General features: G+C 32.1%; 1 protein-coding gene across 1 annotated transcript in view; it reads left to right on the top strand.

The window, feature by feature from the left end:
- LOC147070655 (uncharacterized) overlaps positions 1-20,794 on the top strand; it is a 34,545-nt gene extending 13,751 nt beyond the window's left edge. Inside the window, exon 2 of the mRNA XM_085949226.1 lies at positions 20,769-20,794. Within this exon, the coding sequence (XP_085805352.1) occupies positions 20,769-20,794 (26 nt within the window). The remainder of the gene's footprint in view (positions 1-20,768) is intronic.
- The last annotated feature ends 1,814 nt before the right edge of the window (positions 20,795-22,608 follow it).

The raw sequence follows: 22,608 nt of genomic DNA, 5'->3' as shown, positions 1-22,608 counted from the left end.
ACCTGCTCAATCAAATGGGAAAGGACCGAAAGGTTTTTCATACAATCAAAACCAGAAATCTACAATACCTCGGCCACATTATGAGATAAAAGTACAGCATTCTCCAATTTGTCATTCAAGGAAATATCAACAGCAAGCGTAGCTGAGGATGCATTCATTAAATATTCATTAAATTGATTATTAATGTGTCTTTTATCTTACTCTAATGCATATTGCGGAAATTATATGTGTATTGAATTCTTTCTCACTTGCACTCATGGTTATTTTTTATTCATGCATTTATGTAGACATAAATCCGGCGATACTTATTCTAAATCTTTTAAATATTCATGTTTTTTGTTGAATTGGAACTTATAAGCAATTATTTAATTCTTTACAGCCTTGAAGCTAGTCATATAACATATCACATACAAAACCTGGTCCATTTTTAATGGAATCCCTGAATAAAAATATACACATAAGCCCGCGAGTTGCAAAGTATGCAAACTCACGTTGGGCTGATGGGGACTCCCCGGTTATGCCCAACAAAGCATTACACATTTCGCGCTCATTTTGCAGACTTTTATGCGGCCAGAGTGAAGACTTTTCGCGGGGATAAATCATCCGTTATCTTTGATTCCGCATACATTCAGTTGTCCGGTAATAGGCGACGTAACGGCCTACTTTGCGCCTGTTTACCGGACAAAATCTGCAGCATCATTGCTGCGGAAGATTAATTGACATTTTTTAAAAACATGGAAATTTTTGTGAATTTAATTAAATTTCTACATGTATCAGCAGTATTTTTTTCTTAAATAAACAAAAAAAAATTGTTAGTCACGTTTTCTCAAACCGTAAAATTAATCGCTATCAGCATAATAATATTATGGTAATGTATGCCTAAGGGAGCATGACATTTACTATTTTTTTTAGTACTTATCTACTAATCTGTCGTGTCCGGAAATTCGTACATATACAATTGACCGTCAGATACTTCTTCGTGAGCCGTTGTCTTTGAAACATGTGTTCGTATAGTATTTAATCAATTGAGGGGTTCGTTGAACATTTTATCGTGGATTATATTGTACTTCAATATCACAAAATGCGACGGTAGTTTGCAAACATGATTTAATTTGCTTTTTTTTTTAAATATCTGTCTTCCAAAATAACATTTATACGATTTTAAATAAATGAATTTGAATTTGAATTTAAATTCGATGTCGAATTTGATTTGATGTGACTGTATAGGCGCATCCTCAAAATTTTTTGGACTGACCGGGTGACAAATGTTGAAGTAATCAATCGAATGGGGAATGACCGAGAAGTTCTACGTAGTATCAAAACCAGGAAACTACAGTACCTCGGCCACATTATGAGAGGACAAAAATATAGCATTCCCCAACTTGTCATTCAAGAAAAGATCAATGGGAAGCGAAGCAGAGGTCGGCGCTGCATTTCGTGGCTTAAGAACCTCCGTGATTATTACGAGTGCACCTCCACTGAACTGTTTCGGATAGCAGACGACAAAAATAAGATCGCCTTGATGGTGGCCGATCTCCGCTAGGGTATGGCACAATAAGAAGAAGAAGAAGTTGAATTTGGCACAGTGAAGTAGGTCAATTAAAAAGGATTATAGATAATTAACTTCATTATAGTTATACGTATAAATAATTGTAATATTATTATGATTATATAGAAAAAACCATACAATGTTGGTACAAAGGTAAAGACACTTACTATTAGCAGTCTTCCTTTTCACTCTCCCCTACAGAACTGTCAAACGATGCAACGTCATATGACAAACTATCTAAGACCAAAAAATAATATATATTTTTGTATAAATACAGGTTTCATTGGCCATGACTGTATGTTATTATGCTTAGTAACTTATTGCACCCACGGTGGTACAAAAACGTGTACATCTCTGATGACGTTAGTCACAAGTTCATTCCGTAGGTAACAATAAAATAAATACATGTTTTTTACAATACAATATCCAAATAGGTTAGGCAAATAGTTAATACCATTTCAATCAACAGGATTAATAACAATATTGTAAAAAGTTTTTAGAATGAATACTGCATACGTGTATGAATTTACTTGCAGCAATTGTGTGTAATTTAAACTATCGCGATAATAACTGTTTACACGTAAAAATGCTGACTGTCTCGCCAGTCTCAGTCTTCAAGAGTAAGCAAGACGTGATGTTGTCATTTTATAGTACTATTTGACAGGTTGTGAAAATCGATTAACCTAAAAATGAATCTCTTCGGTTTTTATACCCGCAGGTTTGCCACTATCGTTCTATTGCGCAGGTGCTGATATAAAACAATCCCAAATGTCGCGTAAAAATTCAGAAGCTTCCGAATTTTTTTGATGATTCATGGATGCAATCTTGCAACTTGCATGATAATACATTTTTACACGTGCATTTTATTGTTATGGCCGCGATATTAATATGTACTGTAAGCAATAAATCCATGTACGTGTAAACGAGGTATAATAGTAAATCAGATGATGCTTTTGATGGCTATATAAGAAATGTCATTATGAAATTAAACAGAATTAGTTTATCGTTTAAAAAAAAAAAATCATTCGATAAAAGAGTTTATACAAATATCTACATCATAACAATTAAATCAAATGGCATGTCTGTCTATTACACATTATTCTGACAGGTACTTCAAAAGTTTTAATGATTATTATATCACATTGAAAAGTAACCACATACTGTGGTTCAAAAGAAAAGAAAATCATAATTAACAAGAAATAGATTCTATTAAGTTTTTTTTCTCTCCTGTAAAATTATTCAGATCTGACTTATTATGTTGTCTTTGTAATCCATCTTTCAATTATTTAAATTTGTTATTCATGTCTTCGAATCCCACTCAGTCCAACATTTTTTTAATATGCATCTTACTGAGGTTTTTCAAAATTAAATAATAAATGTTCTATTAATAAAGAAATTTTCATTCTCTATTATTGTATATATTCAGTATCCATTGAACAAAAAATTGTAGTTCTATTCATTCACAAAAATGTATCCAAAAACAGAATATGATAATAATTTTCATTTTTCCACCCAAAAGTATATGGAAGTTCATGGCAATATTTTCTCGAGGGGGGTCTAAAATGACCCAAAACATTAGTGACGCAACGGCTAGCAAGGGTTATTACTCTGTTTGTCGCACTAGATCATCTCGCAGGTGGCCTTTTTGCTATTTATGGAGCTAATGGGACGAACTTATCCTTTTAATTTTTAATTAATGAATTGCACTGGATTAACACGGCGCGAGCCATCCGTGGAATATATAATTATAATGAAATATATGAAAAAATACGATAATTAAACATGCTTATGTACTTTTAAATAAAGCGGTCACATCTGTTTTCCATTTTATATAATACCTATGTAAAACAATAAATTATGATTTTATTGTCACAATATAACATAACATGGCTATTAAGTTTGAAAATATTAATATTGTAAGTACGACCAAAATAAAACGCAGAATTGTGAAATCTATCATTGAATTATTCAATAGTAATTATAAAACCAATCGAACGTGTGACCCATTATAAATATTTAGGTATATGGGTCAATGAGAAATGGGACCAGTCTCAGGAAATAAAAACTAGAATTGAGATCGCAAGGAGCGCCTTTCTCAAAATGAGACTTCTCCTTAGCAATCGAGATATTTACCTTAGTCTGAGACTGCATATGGTACGTTGTTATGTTCTCTCAATTCTTTTTTATGGTATGAAAGTATGGACGCTAAACCAAGAGATGTCACGGAGACTTGAAGCTTTCGAGATGTGGCTGTATAGACGCATCCTCAAAATTCCTTGGACTGACCGGGTGACAAATGTTGAAGTTCTCAATCGAATGGGAAAGGACCGAGAAGCTCTACGTAGTATCAAAACCAGGAAACTACAGTACCTTGGCCACATTATGAGAGGACAAAAATACAGCATTCACCAACTTGTCATTCAAGGAAAAATCAATGGGAAGCGTAGCAGAGGACGGCGCCGCATTTTGTGGCTTAAGAATCTCCGTGATTGGTACGAGTACAGCTCCACTGAACTGTTCCGGGTAGCAGACGACAAAGATAAGATTGCCTTGATGGTGGCCGACCTCCGCTAGGGGATGGCACAATAAGAAGAAGAAGATTATAAAATATAACTGAATAGTCAAGTAGTTAGACTTGATATTAGTGTAAAAGACAAAAAAAGAAAATAAAACTGTAGAATTTGAAAAACTACTTAAGGGGGGACATGCAAACACGCATTTCAATATCATTTTACTCCCTACTTCAATTATAGTTTGTCAATTTATGGCTACGGCCGTATGTTGTAGCTTAACCACTGGGGAATGACAACAGAAATGGCGTATTTAAAAAAACACTACCTTATTCTTAGGTCAATAATTATTATAACGCAATCATTATTCATAAGATGTTTATCATACTTGAATGGCCAAAGACATAGCTTATAATAAATATCTTTAGAATCATCTTCGAATGTGTTAATATTGCCGATTTTTTGAATAATAAAATGCCTAATTCTTGTCAAATTTGGGATCACAGAGATTATCAATATAATTTTTTATCGTAAATATTTTACTAAAATTATCTCGTCATAAATTATACTTATGGTTTTATAAATGCGATTAAAAATTAATAAATGTAAAAAAATCTTAACACCACTGCACATTCATGTACCGAAATATGACTATATTAAAAGAGCGAGAGGTTTAAAAGAATACTATTTTATGTAACAAAATAACTTTATGCAGTCATCAAATGTTTAAAATAAATATAAAGGATAATATGGCTTCAAAATTATACAAATAGATTATCTACAACGTTTAAGGAGTGTCCAGAATCATGGTTTGAAAATACAATAAAATTTCAATTTTGATCTACGATGAGCATGTGGGCCGTTAACTAAAAAATATATTATTTACATACTTTTAAACGCATCAGAAATATTATATTATTATTGATTCAAATGCTACTGCATATACTCGAGATTTAAAAACGTTAGATTGTTAGTAATGCAATATATAATAAGCCAGGCAATGTAAATTGTGAGTTGATGATACCCACTCAGACAATTTTTTAAGGATTATTTCTACTAAAATATAATATATTTTACTAAATTATGACTATATTAGGTTACTATATTCGTCGTTTTTTATAGAAGCAGTAAATTATATTTTTTTTGATTTATACTGCACATTTTTATAAATTCTAAAGTTTATAAGCTTCATGCATTTTAATCCACGTAGTAAACTAAATTATCTGATGCCATTAAAATGCATAGAGATGCAAATTTGTATGGCACGTTTTTAACGTGTTTTATACGTGAAATGCAAGTGGAAGAGAAGTAATAAAACGGCCAACGGGTTAATTTATGCAATCCTGCATGCAACATAACTTGTAAGGTAAATTGCTTTTGGTGCTCTATTGATTTAAGAGATAGTTACTATACGACAAATTATCGCATTAATATTATAAAATTTATTACAATAACTAGCTTAAGTAACCGGCTTTGCACAGGGTCGCTTTGTGGTTATATTTATCTTAAAAAATAATAAAAGATAATTCTTTTTTTAATATTAAAATATCTGTGTAATACAATATGGCAATATGAAAATAATTCTAATAGGAGTAAAGGTCAAACAAAAGAACACTAAACTAAAATCGAATCCAAAGTAGGAAAACGTTATTAATGTTATTAATATGTAGTAAAAAAAATCAAAATTGGATGGAACAAACAAACTTTGTATTTTATATATTACTCATTAGAAACCCTCGAGGGCGTGCGCACAACAACTGGTCAAAATTTCATCGCAATCGGATGAATGGTATAAGAACGCATACGAATAGAAGAAGATAGAATAGAATAAAAATAAGATGAATATAGTTGTATCAATATAGAAACCTTTGCGGGCGTGAGCACAACACTTGATCAAAATTTCATTGCAATCGAATGAATGGTGTAGGAACACATACGAATATAAGAAGATGGTTGTATTAATTTAGAAACCTTCGCGGGTGTTACCACAACAACTGACGAAGGTTTCATCGCAATCGGATGAATGGTATAGGGATCATACATATAAAAGAAGATAAAATGAAGAAGAAGAAGAAGAAGAAGAAGATAGTTGTAATAATTCAGAAACCTTTGCGGGTGGTACCACAATAACTGACGAAGGTTTCATTGCAATCGGATGAATGGTATAGGAACCATACGAATAAAAGAAGATATAATGAAGAAGAAGATGGTTTTTCTAATTTAGAAACCTTTGCGAGTGTGCATACAATAGCTTACGAAAGTTTCGTTGCAATCGGATGAATGGTATAGGAACCATACGAATAAAAGGAAATAGAATGATGAAGAAGAAGAAGATGATGATTTTTATAATTCAAAAACCTTCGCGGATGTGCGTACAACCAAAAATTCATTGCAATCGGATGAATGGTATAGGAACGCATACGGGACAGACAGACAAACAGAAATTCATTTATATATATAAGATATAGCCTAAACTCTTTGCGCAAGTGCAAGCAATAAGTTGACAAAGTTTTATCGCAATCGGATGAACGGTATGGCAGCGCATAAAATACGAACAAACAAACAAACAAACAAATATTGATTTTTATATACCAGATTATTATCCGGCAGTAAATTCTTTTATTTGGTAATTATTAATTATATTATATTATTTACTTAAATTTTTCTCATTACCAATATAAATTATTCTGGGTATAAAGCCATTATAAATAAATAATACGTTTTCAGAAAATAGTACCTAATCCACGTAATTATTTATCACTATATATTCTTACCAAGTAAATAAAAAGGGTCTAATATTGATTAATAATTTATAAGTTAGCTATGTGAATTTATTCTTAAAATAACTCTATGTGGCCTTTAAAGGCAATTAATTAGAAATTGACATAGTATTAAATACATCAGAGAATTATCATGAAAAGATTTGATACAAACAAATTATATACCAACCTAAACAATAGTAAAATGTTATTCAAATATGGAATTAAATTTTATAATGATTTTGTTTTATCGAAAAACCTAATACAATTTCATTTCTCAAAAATTTTCTCCGTATATTTTATGATGATAATTTAATATTTAACGGCCCACATGCTCAGCGTATGTCAAAATGGAGCTTTTATGCTATTTTAAAAGCATGATCCTGGATATTCCTTAAACGTTGTAGATAATCTATTTACATAATTTTGAAGCATTATTATCGTTTATATTTATATTAAACATTTGATGACTGCATAAAGTATTTTTATTACATTAAATAATATTCTTTTATGGAGGTCAAACGGGTACTCGATGGTTGAGTCACAGTGGTTTTCAGTCAATTTACAAGTGCTGGTATCATGGTTTTTGAGGTGTTGAGTCGACGGAGTTTGTAATGTAACGAACTGTCATTTATTAATTTAAGTGTTTGGTATTACAGTGTCTGGACTGCGACAATACTTATGATACGTAAATAAGGAATATTGAATCAGGTTATGGATCAAATTAAGATCATTATTGGCTCAAATAGACCTTTCTATACGGTCTTTTGAATGAGTACAAATTTATCAATTTATCAAGTTCCTCCAGAGTAATGTATGATATTTCTAAATATTTCTATTTAACGCTTTCGCTGCTGAATAGATAATGAGATTTTAATTGCCCCCTTTAAAATGCACGTTAATTACATCGATCGGCCGCCTGGTCATTACGCACCGTGTGCGTCTTCCGCGTCCAAAGTATTAATGTGGCTATATTATGTTACGAATAACGACCTTCTTATAATGTAAAAAGGTTCTCCACTTATAATTTATATCATTTAATTTAATTATGATTTCGTAGGAAATTGTAATATCTTCTCAGCTAATTCACTATTAAAGTTGGGCTTATTCATAACAGATGATAGATTAGATGAAACTCCATCGACATTAAGTGGCTCAAAATATTAAATTACGTTTTCAGTAAGTATTCTTTTTAGACATACGATACACTGGCTCTCAGGTACAGAATATTATGATAGTTAATAAATACTACTTGAAAAAAATAATAATCACTCTTGAAACAAAATTTTACTTTCATATAATAAATATTATTATATTAATATCAGGGTTTCGAACTGGAGCTGAACCGAAAACCGGAAAACCTTTACTTTTGTCGGAATAAAAACGGAAACGAACCGAAAAAAATATTGGTTTTTCGGTAGGGTACATGTTGAAACACGCGCATTAACATGATTTTACTCCCCATTTCAGTAGTCAAGATGCAACACGTCTTACGTCTTGGCCCTTGGACTCTTAAACTCTTAGACTCTTGCATCACTCATTCATGCAATACAAATAAAAATGTTTAAAAAATAATCACCTGGAGTTTAACAGGAAACCTAAATCGAACCGATACATAATTTTTATTTTAACCGAAACGAAAACCATAAACGAAAAAAAAATGGTTAATACTATCAACCACTCATGATACCTACTTGATGGAATTTGAATTTACATTCCAATTGATTAAAGATTTCTACTGTTACATTTAAGTCATTTATTACAACATGGGTTTTGTTTTTCGGTGTCTTTAGGCATTATACACACTCACCAAAGGCAAATACACACTGACAACTAGTACTTAAATAAAAAGTAAATAATTGCAAAACTTAACTAAAAACAGGAGAGGCATAGTAATACCGCTAAACGTATTTAGTGCCTCCCAAAACATTTAAATATAATATTTAAAAATATTCCAAACTATATTCAAGAATTGTCCGGACAAATAAAGAATTTCGATTTTGCAAACACAACCGAAAAAAAATGCACTTAAAAAACCTATAGAAAATAATAAAATGTAGTTTACTAACTTTTGCTGTATATGTGTTGGTTATATTAATTTTATTACGCTTAGTATGGGAGTATATCTCAAAAATCTCATTTATTTAGGAAACTATTATTAATAAATAATATTTTCTCGGATACAAGTAAATTTAGACGAAATTCAATTAGCGGTTTTTGCAACTAATCGTTTCGTATTATACTTTGTTTGTGAGCTTATATTTCTGATACAAAATTTACTATAATTACAGTAATTATAGCTTGTCAACCGTGTGTTCAAAAAGGCGCGCTATCTCTTTAACACAAATATGTCACAACACGTCGCATATTATGCCTTATCAGGGAGTATTTTGTACACATATTTTAAGTGTACTCTGTTATTTGTCACTGCTTGTTAAACAGGGGTATTAAATGATTACTTACATTTTTTTTAATACTAACAATATCGTTGTTTTAATTAATATAAATAAAATAATATTATCTAAATTAAAAAAATTATGCGGATACAAAGAATTTGAGCACCTTCCGGAAACAAGTCAAAAATATCTTTTTACCGCCAAATAAAAAGCATTTGGCATCATCCGATTAAAACAGGCAAAACCAGACATGTTATAAATGAAACTTTAGGAAATCAGTACTACATATTTATATTAATTAATTAATGATAAAAAAATAACAAATACACAAGATACATAGCTCGTAGAAAGAAACAATTGCTGGAAAAATTTAGCGATTTAGAAAAAAAACCTCCGGGACGATGTGCAAATTTTATGGATGTATGTGATAAAGTAAGTAAATCTAGGTAACTAGATTGACTCTAGATCAATGGACATTTCAGTTTTTAATCAGTCACGGAGCTTTTGCTTCCAAACTCTGTTATTATAGCTTAATATAATCTCTTACTTGCTTAGAAATAAATATGAGGGATGCCAATTACGTCATATAGAATTATAACCATATTCTTATTGAAATGAAAGAGCTTTTTAAGTTGTTCTGATCCTCGGTTTCCGACCGCGTTGCAAATACACGATTTTATGAGCGGAAGTAATCACGAAAAAATGCTTCACGTAACTGGGACATGCGTTCTGAAAGCCGATAGAGAGAGTGATACTTCATACCCTTGTAGCACAGCCTCAAGGGTTTGGTCACCTAACAGCGATGCTACAAAAATGATATGCGTGCTGCAAGGAAGGTGCAAGAGTTGGTGAATGACCAAAGAAAGTGGCGCAAACTTGTGATTAACCTGTATCCCAATGCTGGGGCGTGACAGGGTGAAAGAAGAAGACATATTATTTACAATTACATGTTGGGTCACTAGTGTGGTGTCGATGTGTAGGTAGAGGATGATGAGAATGAAGTCTACGATGTAGCAGGGTGAGATTTATTAACAGCGTATCGGTACAATAGTATATTATAAATGATAGTTACGAGCTAAGTACTTGGATTTGAGTGACATTGAGATAAATTATTCTTCGTTATTTATACAATAAAAGTAACACATTAACATAAAATTCTGGTACATAATCATATTGAACGAAATATAGAGTCAGCGCTTTAAATTGAGTAGCGAAATGAAATATTATTTGTTATTACAGTTGTACGAAAATATGATACTATAAAAATGATTATTCAGCTAATACACCGTAATGATTTATAATGTGCTGTGATATGTAATAATATACCGTATTTAATGTCGCCAAACAACTTGCTGATTTAGCTAAGATTGTTTGCTGGAAATGGATTCGCTGGGAATATATTACTGCAGAGCAATTTGATATAATAGATATTTGATCGCTTATTATTCTGCAGCTACATACATAATAAATAGCGAATTGTACGAAAGTTGAGGTCCGCCTGTATATGACAATATTGGCAATGAGACTCACAGTGTTTGATCCACTTAGAGAAATTGTCATCCAGTAGTGGATTGACCAAAGCTAATGATGATAACCTTTCCTGTGTATCAAATATTCATTAAATAGCCAAAATCAATATTGAACAATACTTTGAAGTATTTCAAAAGATATTGACTTTATGAAACAAAACTACTTTTATTCTTTATTTTGAAATAAGAACAACATATATTGAACAATATACAGTACAAGAATAAACAGTATTTTGACATGTGTATCAAGCACACGATAGAACATAATACACAATTTACAAATGTCATTATTAATGGTGTTGTTTTTTATTATTTCGATACGTTAACAATGAAGTGGAGGCATCACCTATTGACCTTTTCTGTATAACAGGGTAGGATATGCGTGCCAAATGACTGTTTGTCATGTATGTCACCCTTAGCTAACCCGAGTATTATAAACGCACTACCTCCGTAAAAAAATATCCATAATATGCTTGTATAGGTACCGTCTTCATCAGTGATAGAAAAATTAAAAAAGAAAACTTTTCCTTTAAAAAATATCTAATCTAATTAACTATTTTTTTATTCAACGAATAATTCACAAGATTTAAAAATGTAACATTCTAATTATTGAACATACATAATTTTGAAAATACTTAGATAATAAAAAAAATCTTTTTGAAAAAAGTAAGAAATAATTAAAAGATAAAAAGAAATTTTTATATACAACGTTTTAAAATTTTCTATTGAATCATTATAAACTAGACTCGACTAGCTTAAACGATCAAAAAAAATTGTACTTGATAGAAATAATACTGAAATATCATATTGATTTCCATAGTAACGCACGTATATATTATTAATATTAATAATTTAGTTGCTAAGACTCACTTAGCAACCAATAATAGTTTTACTTTTTACGGATTTCTTCCAAAATAACTTTTCATACAAAACAGAATTAACTGAAAATGAAATCAATTCTACTTAAAGATGGCTAAAACTGCTAGAAGTATTAAAAAAATGCATTGGCATCGTGTTCTGATATATTCTAAAAGTTTCAAATGTCTAGCTAGTCAGGAAGTTACTCGTAGTTAAAAATCGATTGCAAGATTTGTACCGGACAAACAACCACTGGATAAATAAGAATAAGAGCTAAGAAAAACGTTGTAAAAAGGAATCGAACCTGCATCTCTCGGGAATCGCGCCCACGCACATTAACCACAATGCTAAAGGAGTCATACTTAATTACGAAAAACTTTAACTAATGGCTTTTAATACTCACTGAAGCACTTTCTCAATTGAGCTACATTGGCGATCGGCTTTTGTATTTTAAATCAACGTAGATGCAGATCGAAAGAGAGATGCAGGTTCAATTCCTGCGGGGTGTCTATTTTTTCTATTGGTTTTAATATATTTTCCCAGAAGTGTTTTAAAAATTATGTATATCTAATGCCAGGTCCACACTGGCAACATGTCGCGCGACAACCTCGTTAAATTTTACGATAAGTATGATAATTATCGTAAAATTTCTTAAGCAATTATGATAAAGAGATATATCTTAGAGACCGTCCACATTGGCAACAAGTTACTGGCAACCTCATTAAATTTCGATTAAAATAATTTTTGGTCAAACAAATTTTGTTAATTATCGTAAATATAATGAGGTTGCCAGCAACTTGTTGCCAGTGTGGACACGGCATAATGTTAACATATATATATTTTAGTGTAACTAGAAAAGAAATATGTCGATTTAATGTGAATGTAATTTATTCACACATGTGAACAACGGTTGGGTCTACCTACACCTCACCTCACTACTTCACATGTGCTATCTGTCCGCTTTACCTACTCGTGGTTAATAATAGTAATTCTAGCAAGTGCGTTAGTCGACAATTGTTAAATGTCAATGCGCGCTCCTCTACCCGCACCTCACTTCACCACTTCACCGCTGCTATCTGACTATTTTACCTACTTATGGCTGTAACATTCTATATTGAACATATGTAATCTATATATTGAGCATACTGGTGTGACTCCAGCAGATATAGGTTGAAGTCCCGTCGGGTATCGTTTTTTTTCTACAAAATGATTTTTTCTAGTGTATACCTATATGCATGTGTTTTCAAATTATTTATGTTGAATACATTATCAGTATAGATGGAACTTTTGTACGGTATTATACTACACAAAAATGTTGTTATTAATACTGTTGTAATTACTTATAGAATCGTCTACACATATGTTTGGACAATGCAAGGGTCTTGTGCATTGCCTGCCATTTCTACAACTCCACTCCACGTGTTTTCCATCACTGCCTAATACTGATTTAACCACAAGTTTCTCTGCTTGTATTATGTAATATAGTGGATAAACATAGACACGTGTTCCTGTAGCAGTGAGTATGATATGTTTGAGCGATGAATAGCCTTTACTAAGGACGGTGGTTGTAGGTTGTATTCTGGCTCTTGAATAGAAGTAATATATATTTACGGAATACACTGTATTATTATCTATGGTCATACATATTATGTTACATGTCTAAATAACACAACTATCAATAATTATTCTTACTTTTGTGGCTGTCATCGGATTCCCAGATCACAATAATTATAATATTATTTATTAAATATATTCTTATATGTTATAAGACAGCGGTTCGGCAATTTCATAATATTCTTCTTCTTCTTCCACCCTGTCACGTCCCAACATTGGGGCATAGGGCAAGCACAAGTTAGCACCACTTCCCTCGGTCCATCGCCAAATCCTGCGCCTCCCGCCATGTCAGACCTGCAGCACGTAGGTAGCTTTTGTAGTACCGCTGCAGGGTGAGGGAGGACCGGCCACGGCGACGGAACCCTTGAGGCTGAGCCACAAGGGTACGAAGTGCCGCACTCTTTGGTGGCATCCGGAATACGTGTCCCAGCCACGTAAAGCGTCTCTTCGTGATAACTTCAATCACCGAAGGCTGTTGTGTCTGCTTACGAAATCGGGTGTTTGTAACGTGGTCGTACCAATGTACCCCTAAGATTTGGAGGAGACATCGATTTTCAAAGCTCAAAAGACGAGACTCTTGAAGCTTAGTAATATGCCATGTCTCACAGCCATACAGGAGCACAGGTAGCACGCACGCGTTAAACAAACGACATTTGGTCCTCACAGAATACAGCCTTGACCTCCATAATATTACGAATGAATAATGTTTCATCATAATTTTAATATAATTTCATAGTGTAAATGTATAAATAGCGGGTTAGAATTGATTGGACATCTCACTCGATTACAAGTTTCTGTCAAAGACACATCGCACCAAACTACCTTTATATTTAATATATTGCATCGATTGTACCTTTGTAGTTATTTGAAACAGTAAATAAAATCAAGCCTCCTCCATCATCGCGAACAAATACTACCGTATCTCATCTGCAATATCTATCCTCTATCGAACCAAAATACTTACACATTATTATTTTTATATTCTGTAAGTCCTTTGGATACCAATATCTTTCAAAAGAACGAGATAAACCTAGAGCTTTCTAGAAAACTTAAGAGTGTAAATGTAGCGTTTTTCGTACAGAAGAAAAGTCCAATTCAAAAAGACAAAATTCCAGGCATACAATGCTACTGTAAAACCTGGAGCCTAAACAAAACCCAAAGGTGGCGCATCTGTACGAATGGTGAGCTTTGCTGACATTTTAAGCTCAATATAGTGAATGTATCGAGGGTGCGAAGACTCAAATGGGCTGGTCATGGTGTTAACTTTGGTCAATCTCGAGCTCTCCATAAAGTTTATGAATGAACCTCTGGACCGCTACCAGAGTAGATGGGTGGATAACTTTAAGAGGGATGTGGAAAGACTGAGTGAGACCGACTGTGTGGAGAGAGCTTGGGATAAAGATTCCTTAAGGACGGTTATGCAATGTGCCAAGGATCTGAATGGTCTGTAGCGCACGGCTGGTTCATTTCAAATACAAAAACCGATTGTCAATAAGTAACGCAATTTAGAAAGTGCTTCAGAGAGTATTGTTAAAACCATTAATTATTTTTGTCGCAATTATATAAGACATGCATAGCATAGTGGTCGTATCGTGGTTGTCATATTTTTTCAAAAAGTTTTTTATAGTGGTTATATAATTCTCAGAATTATTTTCAAATTATTTATCTTTAATAATAGAATGGTACATTCTGAAATCTTGTAAATTATTCGTTGAATTAAATAATAACTTATTAATTATATAATATTTGAAAGGTATTTACTCGAGTCAGTAGCTTAATTCAATGACAAATGAAAGGCATGTTTTAAATTTCACCAAGTAAAAGATTGTTTAACAATTTTTGTTTTTTTAATTAAACATACCTACATAGTTTGAAAATGCAAATGAAATAACTGTTTCTCGAAAAAAATCCATTGGATATTGGCCTGTGTACTTTACAAATTAACTCACCGACGTCCTACCTAATAACGACGAAATTAGATATATATTTTTTTTCCGACCATGTCCGATCCTAATAGGATCATTATGGGCCTTCACAAAGTAGAGTTTTGTATTAACAGATTTTGTTTTTTACAGGAAATGAATGTCAGCCACTTGCTCAACCTATTTGTTTCATACCCTGACTCACACACAAATTGATGAACAATATGTGTACTTGCCAGACCCAGGATTCGAACCTGGGATGCACGGCGTGATAATCACCGTGGGTGTCATAAAATTAGGTATGTAAAACTAAATCTCTTATTAAATTGTTAATATTGTGAATTGAATCAAGGTATCAAAAATAGATAGGTACTTATTTTAATTCCTAGCCGACATCAAAATGTCTCCAATTTTTATTCTAAACGTACTTATAATTATTTTAATATACTAATTTTTATTCCACTAATAATTCACAATAAACTATTGAGTATAAAGTAAAATTCTTTGTATAACAGAAAAAAAATATTTAAATAAAATTATAAGGCTTGGGTTAGAAGTCGGTTCAAGGGAAGCCAGGCGGGAACCGAGCTAATTTTCATAGCCAATTTTTGCAAAATTCGTTAATTCAAGAATTAAAACCTAACCTTACAAATAATTCGGTATATCGGCTTTTTTCAAAATTTGTTTGCCGTAGGCTTCTCCTTAACCGACAAGAACCAAGGTTTTCATCGTAAAAGGTGTGTTCAAATTAGCTCTGTATTTTTAATGTAAAAATACACACACTTATTTTTCAAATTATTGTATTGTCAAATTTTAAAGAAAATAAAGTAAAACATATTTGTTGTAAAGTCCAAGATGGAGATGGGTTGACGCCTTAGAAGTGGACTGGCTTCATATAGGAAGACCCGGTAACTGGAGAAGTGTGGCGAGAGACCGTTGTGATTGGAGAGCGGTTGTGGAGGAGGCCAAATCCCACCCCGGGATGTAGCGCCGTGGAAGAAGAAGAAGAATATATAAAGCAGGATTATTAATTCATTATTAAAGATAGTATTAATTTAAATAAAAAAAAATACATTGGTACCTATAACTTTAATTCTGATAACGTAATTTGATAATATTTTGTGAAAAAACATTATAGAATTTAGTTAACTGATGTCTACCAATTCGGATATTGTATTACACGACCCAATCACAATTTCCAATCGCGAAATGTTATCCTCTTGCTTTTGATATTTGAGGCAACTCGAGAGATACGCAGTGTAAGTACTTACTTGTAACTAGCAGGTAGGTACCTTACAAATATTTAGATCAATAGGAGGGACTTGATTCATCCAAATACAAAAGGGTAGCATGCTTTGGAAAGGAAGGAGCTGAGATTCCTATCGGTTGGTTTGCAACAGAGATGTACAACAAGTCACAGCTTAGGGGTGGATAATTTAATCGGTATTCGAAGTAAAAAAAACCACGCGCGTGTAAATAAACTTTAGAGTTCTGATCAAATTGAGGTGCATGTCGCCTACTATTACGTGACGTCACAGTAAGCTGTCGCTACGGGAAAAATGTCTGTAATGTCGTTTTTCTTAGTGTTTAAAATATTATCAGACTGATGCTCCCACCCTGTAGCACATGTTAAACCCTTAAACGAACAATGTCAGTTGGCAAAATCTGCCGAAATCACCAGAACAACAATGAGATTACCTCACATTGAACTGCACTGCATCTACACCTGTATGACTCAATGAACATTTTTTTATCATTTTCTACATGCCTGCATATTTTTGACTCATGTTAAAATCACGTTTTTTGTTTGTAGTGGTTGGCACTATGAATTTTCTATTATCTATGGTTTGCAGGTTGGGTTATCTAAGGATATAATATTGCAAGTAATTTTAACGTACGTACACGTAGAAACTGTAAAATTAATTGAAATAGGCATGCATAATTAATAATAATTAAAAATACTAATACATTAGAGGTGGCACTCTCTATAATTGAATTTAGAGAGGCGATGATCGTTGAAAATATTCTGTAAATTGACGAAACAATGGTAGAAATCTGTCGTCGTGACAGCGTGATAGTGACGTGACATGCATCTCAATTTGATCACAACTTTACGCTCTCTTGACTCCCGTAGGTCATTTCTGCTCTTGAAACATTTTTGCCTGCTGTCACGAGGGATGGTTTAAAATTTTGGCATCCTAAAAAAAATAATTTATATTCACCTGATAATTACCTACGCGGCTACAGCCACGATTAATTTATTCTAGGTCAGAACCATTCCCTCGTGTCAAGCTATTATACATCATTAGCGAGGGTGCAAGACGGGCCAATGCTCTCCCAAAAGACATAGACATTTTCAGTGATGTGTTGTATATTTTGTTTTTGAAATTTTATTTTATATTGTAATATATTAGACAAGTATACATTTTTTATGTACATACTGTATATACTTGTTTGATTAGCTAGATTTTTTTCAATTTGAATCTCATGTTGAAAACGTCTTGAATTCAGATGTGTTATATCCACAACACAGTGTTTTTTAAGTAAATAAATAAATAATGAAGTAAAATATTACCTTCGAGTATAAGACAATAAGACAAACAAAATAACGAAATTAATAAACTGATATTATGTAACTAAGAGTACAAATCCAGAGCCAAAGTACTATTGTAAAGAGTCAAGGCGCATCTGTCAGATGCACACAATAGATGAAGAAGAAGATTACAAAACTCGTTGTTTCTTTTATTGCAAATTTGAAACACCTCTCGTTAGAATTAATTCCAACAAATCATAATTATGTTTTTTTTTATTTATAATAAACATGACCACAAAATAATAGTAATATGTAATAATAAAATAGGATTCTTTAACGAATTCACATTTTGTATCGTTTTTTCTAATTGTTAAAATAATCTTTGACTTTAAAAAAAAAAATATTTGGTTTATTTTTTTTCAAATTTTTTAGATAAGTACCTACGTATTTAATAATTAACATACTTTAATAATATGTAAATTAACATAAAAGCGAGATGTTTCTGGTGGGTCGAGTGTTTATCTTAAGAAATTTAATTTTAAATTAAGGCAATTGTATCAATATGTATTAGCTTAAATAGTAAAATATATCATCCGAAAATCGATGGTTATATAGCCAAGCCCAGTATGTGACAATATTTCTTCAAATCACAATATTATTATGTATTTTGAAAGTGATAATTATAAACTTTTATTGGCAATGGTTAAGAAATATTATACTATGTGTATGAAAAAATCAATGATTTAAATTATTATTTTTACTTAGGGATAAGCGGTCGTATTATAAAAGTATTAAAAGGTTTTATACGTCTGATGTTCAAAGGAGGGTGGTGGCGCCCCTGTAGGATTTCCGCAAAAGCCTATTGATTTGCCTACTTGAGGCCAGAATAGGCAAACCCAGCACCAACACTCTCACACACCCCGAAGAATCTTATCCTGACACCGTTAAAATAATCTCTCTCTCCTCTCTCTCTCCGAGATATCTCTTATACCGAACTCTGTCTATTTGACGTGAAATGAATGAGCCAGTAGATTAAACATTTAACAAACAATGTAGTATAATTAGTTACATAAATTATATTTGATGTGGTGCTTGTTGCTATTCGTCATGTTAGAATGAAAAAGGAAACTTCTATAAGAATTATTATAAATTATTAATCCACTAAGACAAAGATTAAAATGAAAAAAATCGGTGTGTGTACTTATGTACGCGCGTTAGATATTATACTTTTTTGGCGTAACAAAACAAAAACAAAACTTGTGATAAACCAGATTCTTTGACTAGCTCTTAATTAACTTGTTAAATTACACACTCAAGAAAAAGAACCGCTTATTGGAACGCCGTTGGTTTATTTCTATGCACTTTAACTTATAATACTAAATTATATTATAATGGTTTCTCGTTGTTTTTATTTTTAAAGTACCAACTGTATATCTGACGTTTAATCGTTTGTTTACGTAAGGAATTGCAAATGGCCGACAATAATAAATTTGCTGCCTCGGCAACGGAACAATTATAAACTATATTATTATACTCTATAATCGTCACGATTGCAGTATCATACTGTGGCGTAAAGGTGGTGCGTTCGGCTGATAACCGAACAATCGGTGGTTCGAATCCAATCGAGTGCGTTTTTTTTCGTGAGAAAAAATAAATTATGTGTTACATGTCACACGCAAAAATTCACTGCTCTGATTTTCCAAACGCGCCAAAAGAATTATAACTTCAAAAATGTAATTCTTAATATTTATTACTACAGTTGAAAGAAATAATAACACGTAATGTGAAAAGGGACCATGCTCTTCTTCACGCCACTAAAAGAATGTCACCGTTCGATTTTTTGCCGTACGGTCAAAATCGTATAATGTGAAAGGAGCGTTATTTGTTAATATAATATACAAAATTTCGCTTTATATGGAATTAAACATTCGTTTAAGTGAAAAGAATTTTATATGTAGACGTTGCTATTAGTTTAAATATAATAATAATTCATCACTTACTGCCTGATTTGAAATAAATTTACTAGATGCGTACTAACGGCTCGACAGTGGCACAATGATGTAGGATGCTACATATCACGTGGCGTGTAATCCTTTTAATCTAATTACATGCCGGAGACTAAATGCTTGGTTACATACTGAATTAACTGGCATTGGAATGCTACAAGAGAGGGTTCAGCATTCTGGTAGTATTATTAGTCGTTAGTGGGTAGTTATTGGGACATGAACATTTTCGATTGATTTAAATGTTTTTTATAATAATGTAGAATTGTATTTTTTTATATTAAATAACAGCTATGACAGTCGTAACATATATCAGAAGATAATTTGGAGATTTTTTAAAAGACTTTTTAAAATTATGTGTTGTTTTCTTACTTGTTTCATAGCTTAAAGAATACTAAGTGAGAAACTGACGTGTAAAGTATAACGCGTAATACACAGGTTTAGGACCATGAGCTAGATCGATACTATGGTAATTCTTTCTGGTACAGTGCGTAAGGTATTGGAATTTCATCCGGGAACTCCAAGTTTGATTACCAGTGAGGTCACAATAATGTTTTGTATGTGATTTTCTCAAAGGTTGGATATTTATAAATTGTTTCACTTATATTACTAATTACTAATTTTGCGTCGTGGCCTATTTATTGTAGTGTTATAAAGAATATTTATATTATTATGTATATACATATACTAAAAAAATGAATACGTTCTTGACGTATTTTTCATGAATGTTTACCCGTTATTAAAACGTCTGCCTGTTATGGAATATCTAATTTTGTAGCACATGTACAATGCTTTTCTAAAGTAGATTTATACTTTTTTCTTAAGCTTTTAAAAAGAATAGTTCAACATAATTATTTTTAGGGTATTTATAAATATTAATCTTTTTCTAATTGATTTAAGTTTTGTAATTTCATTTGAGTGGTATTTTACGATCCGGGTTTTACCTTTCGGCACATTCAGGTACTATACACCCTCACGAATACAGTTAACTCTTGCTTATACAATACATAATATATACAATAAAATAATGTAAAAACATTATTATCGACTAAGTAAATGATTAACTACTATAAAATCATTTTTTTAATATTTCAGTTAGCGCATTAGATGGAACCAGGTAACGTGTTGGGAATATAATAAAGTAATAATTATGTAATGAGATAATATGTCACTAAATATAAATACCTACCAAATAAAAATAAAAACAAATTATCAATGTTAAGATATATTTCATAATCGGTAAATTAAATGAATCAATAGCGGTACCTACCACAATTTCAGGTTTTGAAATGGTATTTTAGTTAAAATGCTAAGTTATTTTTAATTTTATTTTTTAAATCATTACCATATACACAATATTATTGCTTCGTGTATAAACTTTTAGATTGGATAAAATTAATCATAAAAAATTTCAAGAAATTATACCACTATTAACTTTAAGCAACGTGCATTGATATAGTACTAGATGAGGAGTTCCCATACAAGTGTCATTTTAAAAATGTACCACAAAAGAAAAAAGAAGATATTACGAATATCGTCTTATAATATTTCCTTGTAGGTATAATGCGTTAAGTCCATTAACATGGATTCCCGAATTTCACCCGTATTGCCTTGGCTGTAAAACTAAATTTGCGTTCTTGGAATATTGACCCTAAGCGTGTCTGCAACCCAAAGCTAGCAAGCTACCAAAAATTCATGTCTGAGCGGACAGAGCAAGTTGTCATGCGCTGACTATTAGTTAGAGTAAGATGCAAGCTAGATCGGGCTTACCCATAATTATTGCCAGGTCGTTTTCGAGACAAATATTAAGTGAGCTTATATCGAGTTAAGTCCGCAGATATTAAAACAGTAAGTTTTAACACTGGCCGAGTCGCTGAAAATCTGGCGTCATTTTAAGAAGCATATGATTCATCCAGTAGTATATCAATGGCAACGTGGCAAATTGACTTAACAGAGTAACCATTATTTTTATCATTGTTTACGAATTGTGATCATTCACTGTGTGAACTTTTATGATTATTTATTTTAGATAATTTTTATGCAGACTGTCAAAATAGATAACTCAAACATCATTCGTGGCCTGGATATTGAATTTTTTTAAAGAACAAAGAGGGATTTTAAAACAGTTTTGCGAGAAATGGATATTAGTAATTTATTTAAACTCATAAATTTAGTCTGAATGCTAAACGCATTAAAAAATATTTCATTCTAACGATGTTGTATATTTTTTAGTTTTATTTAATTGTAATATCTTTTGGCGATCTCTCTGTAGAGGGACGGGAACGTGTTAGGGGTGACAGGTGTAGAGATAAAAGTTGGATTGGAGGTTGATGAATGGAAGAGCGAGAGTTTATTACCAAGTAACGGTATACAGTTGATACAAGGTTAAATATTGCAAGAGTTGTTACTAGTGAAAGTGATGCTGTAGTTCCAGACACGATAAAAGGATGATTCAGGGCAAGATGTGACGAAAGAGTCCGAGGCTCGGTGGAAGATATGCTGTGCGGAGTGATACTGACACTAAGATCTGACTAACAATACGATTATGGCACTGACTTAGATGACTGAGGTAACCCATCAACTATGACTCGCCATTTATAAAAGAATATTCGATTAAGATTCGGAGTCGTTATTGATGTAATTTGCAATTGGAAAATCAATTATTGCAATTTCGAGGCATTTTGATGACCAAAACTGTGGTAGTCGAACCCCATCAAAAAATGTCACACGTATAAAATATGCTGAGATCCGATGATTATGCGATTGCAGTAGCGGAGGGTAGAGGTAGGCTGTTAATATCCGCCAAACATAGTGCACTGTAAACTTTGTTAATCATACGAATTTGTTTTTATTGACTTGAAGACTACAATTTACAGATGGTGTTGGTTAGTTTTTAAAAATCAATTAAGCCTTGCCTAAACCAAACTATAATAGT

This window comes from Rhyacophila brunnea, unplaced genomic scaffold, assembly GCF_057557595.1.
Source record: "Rhyacophila brunnea isolate RB1 unplaced genomic scaffold, BYU_Rbru_1.0 scaffold_21, whole genome shotgun sequence".
In the NCBI taxonomy this organism is placed as follows: Eukaryota; Metazoa; Arthropoda; class Insecta; order Trichoptera; family Rhyacophilidae; genus Rhyacophila; species Rhyacophila brunnea.
The sequence above is the reverse complement of the archived record's forward strand: the minus strand, read 5'-3'. Positions and strand labels throughout refer to the sequence as shown.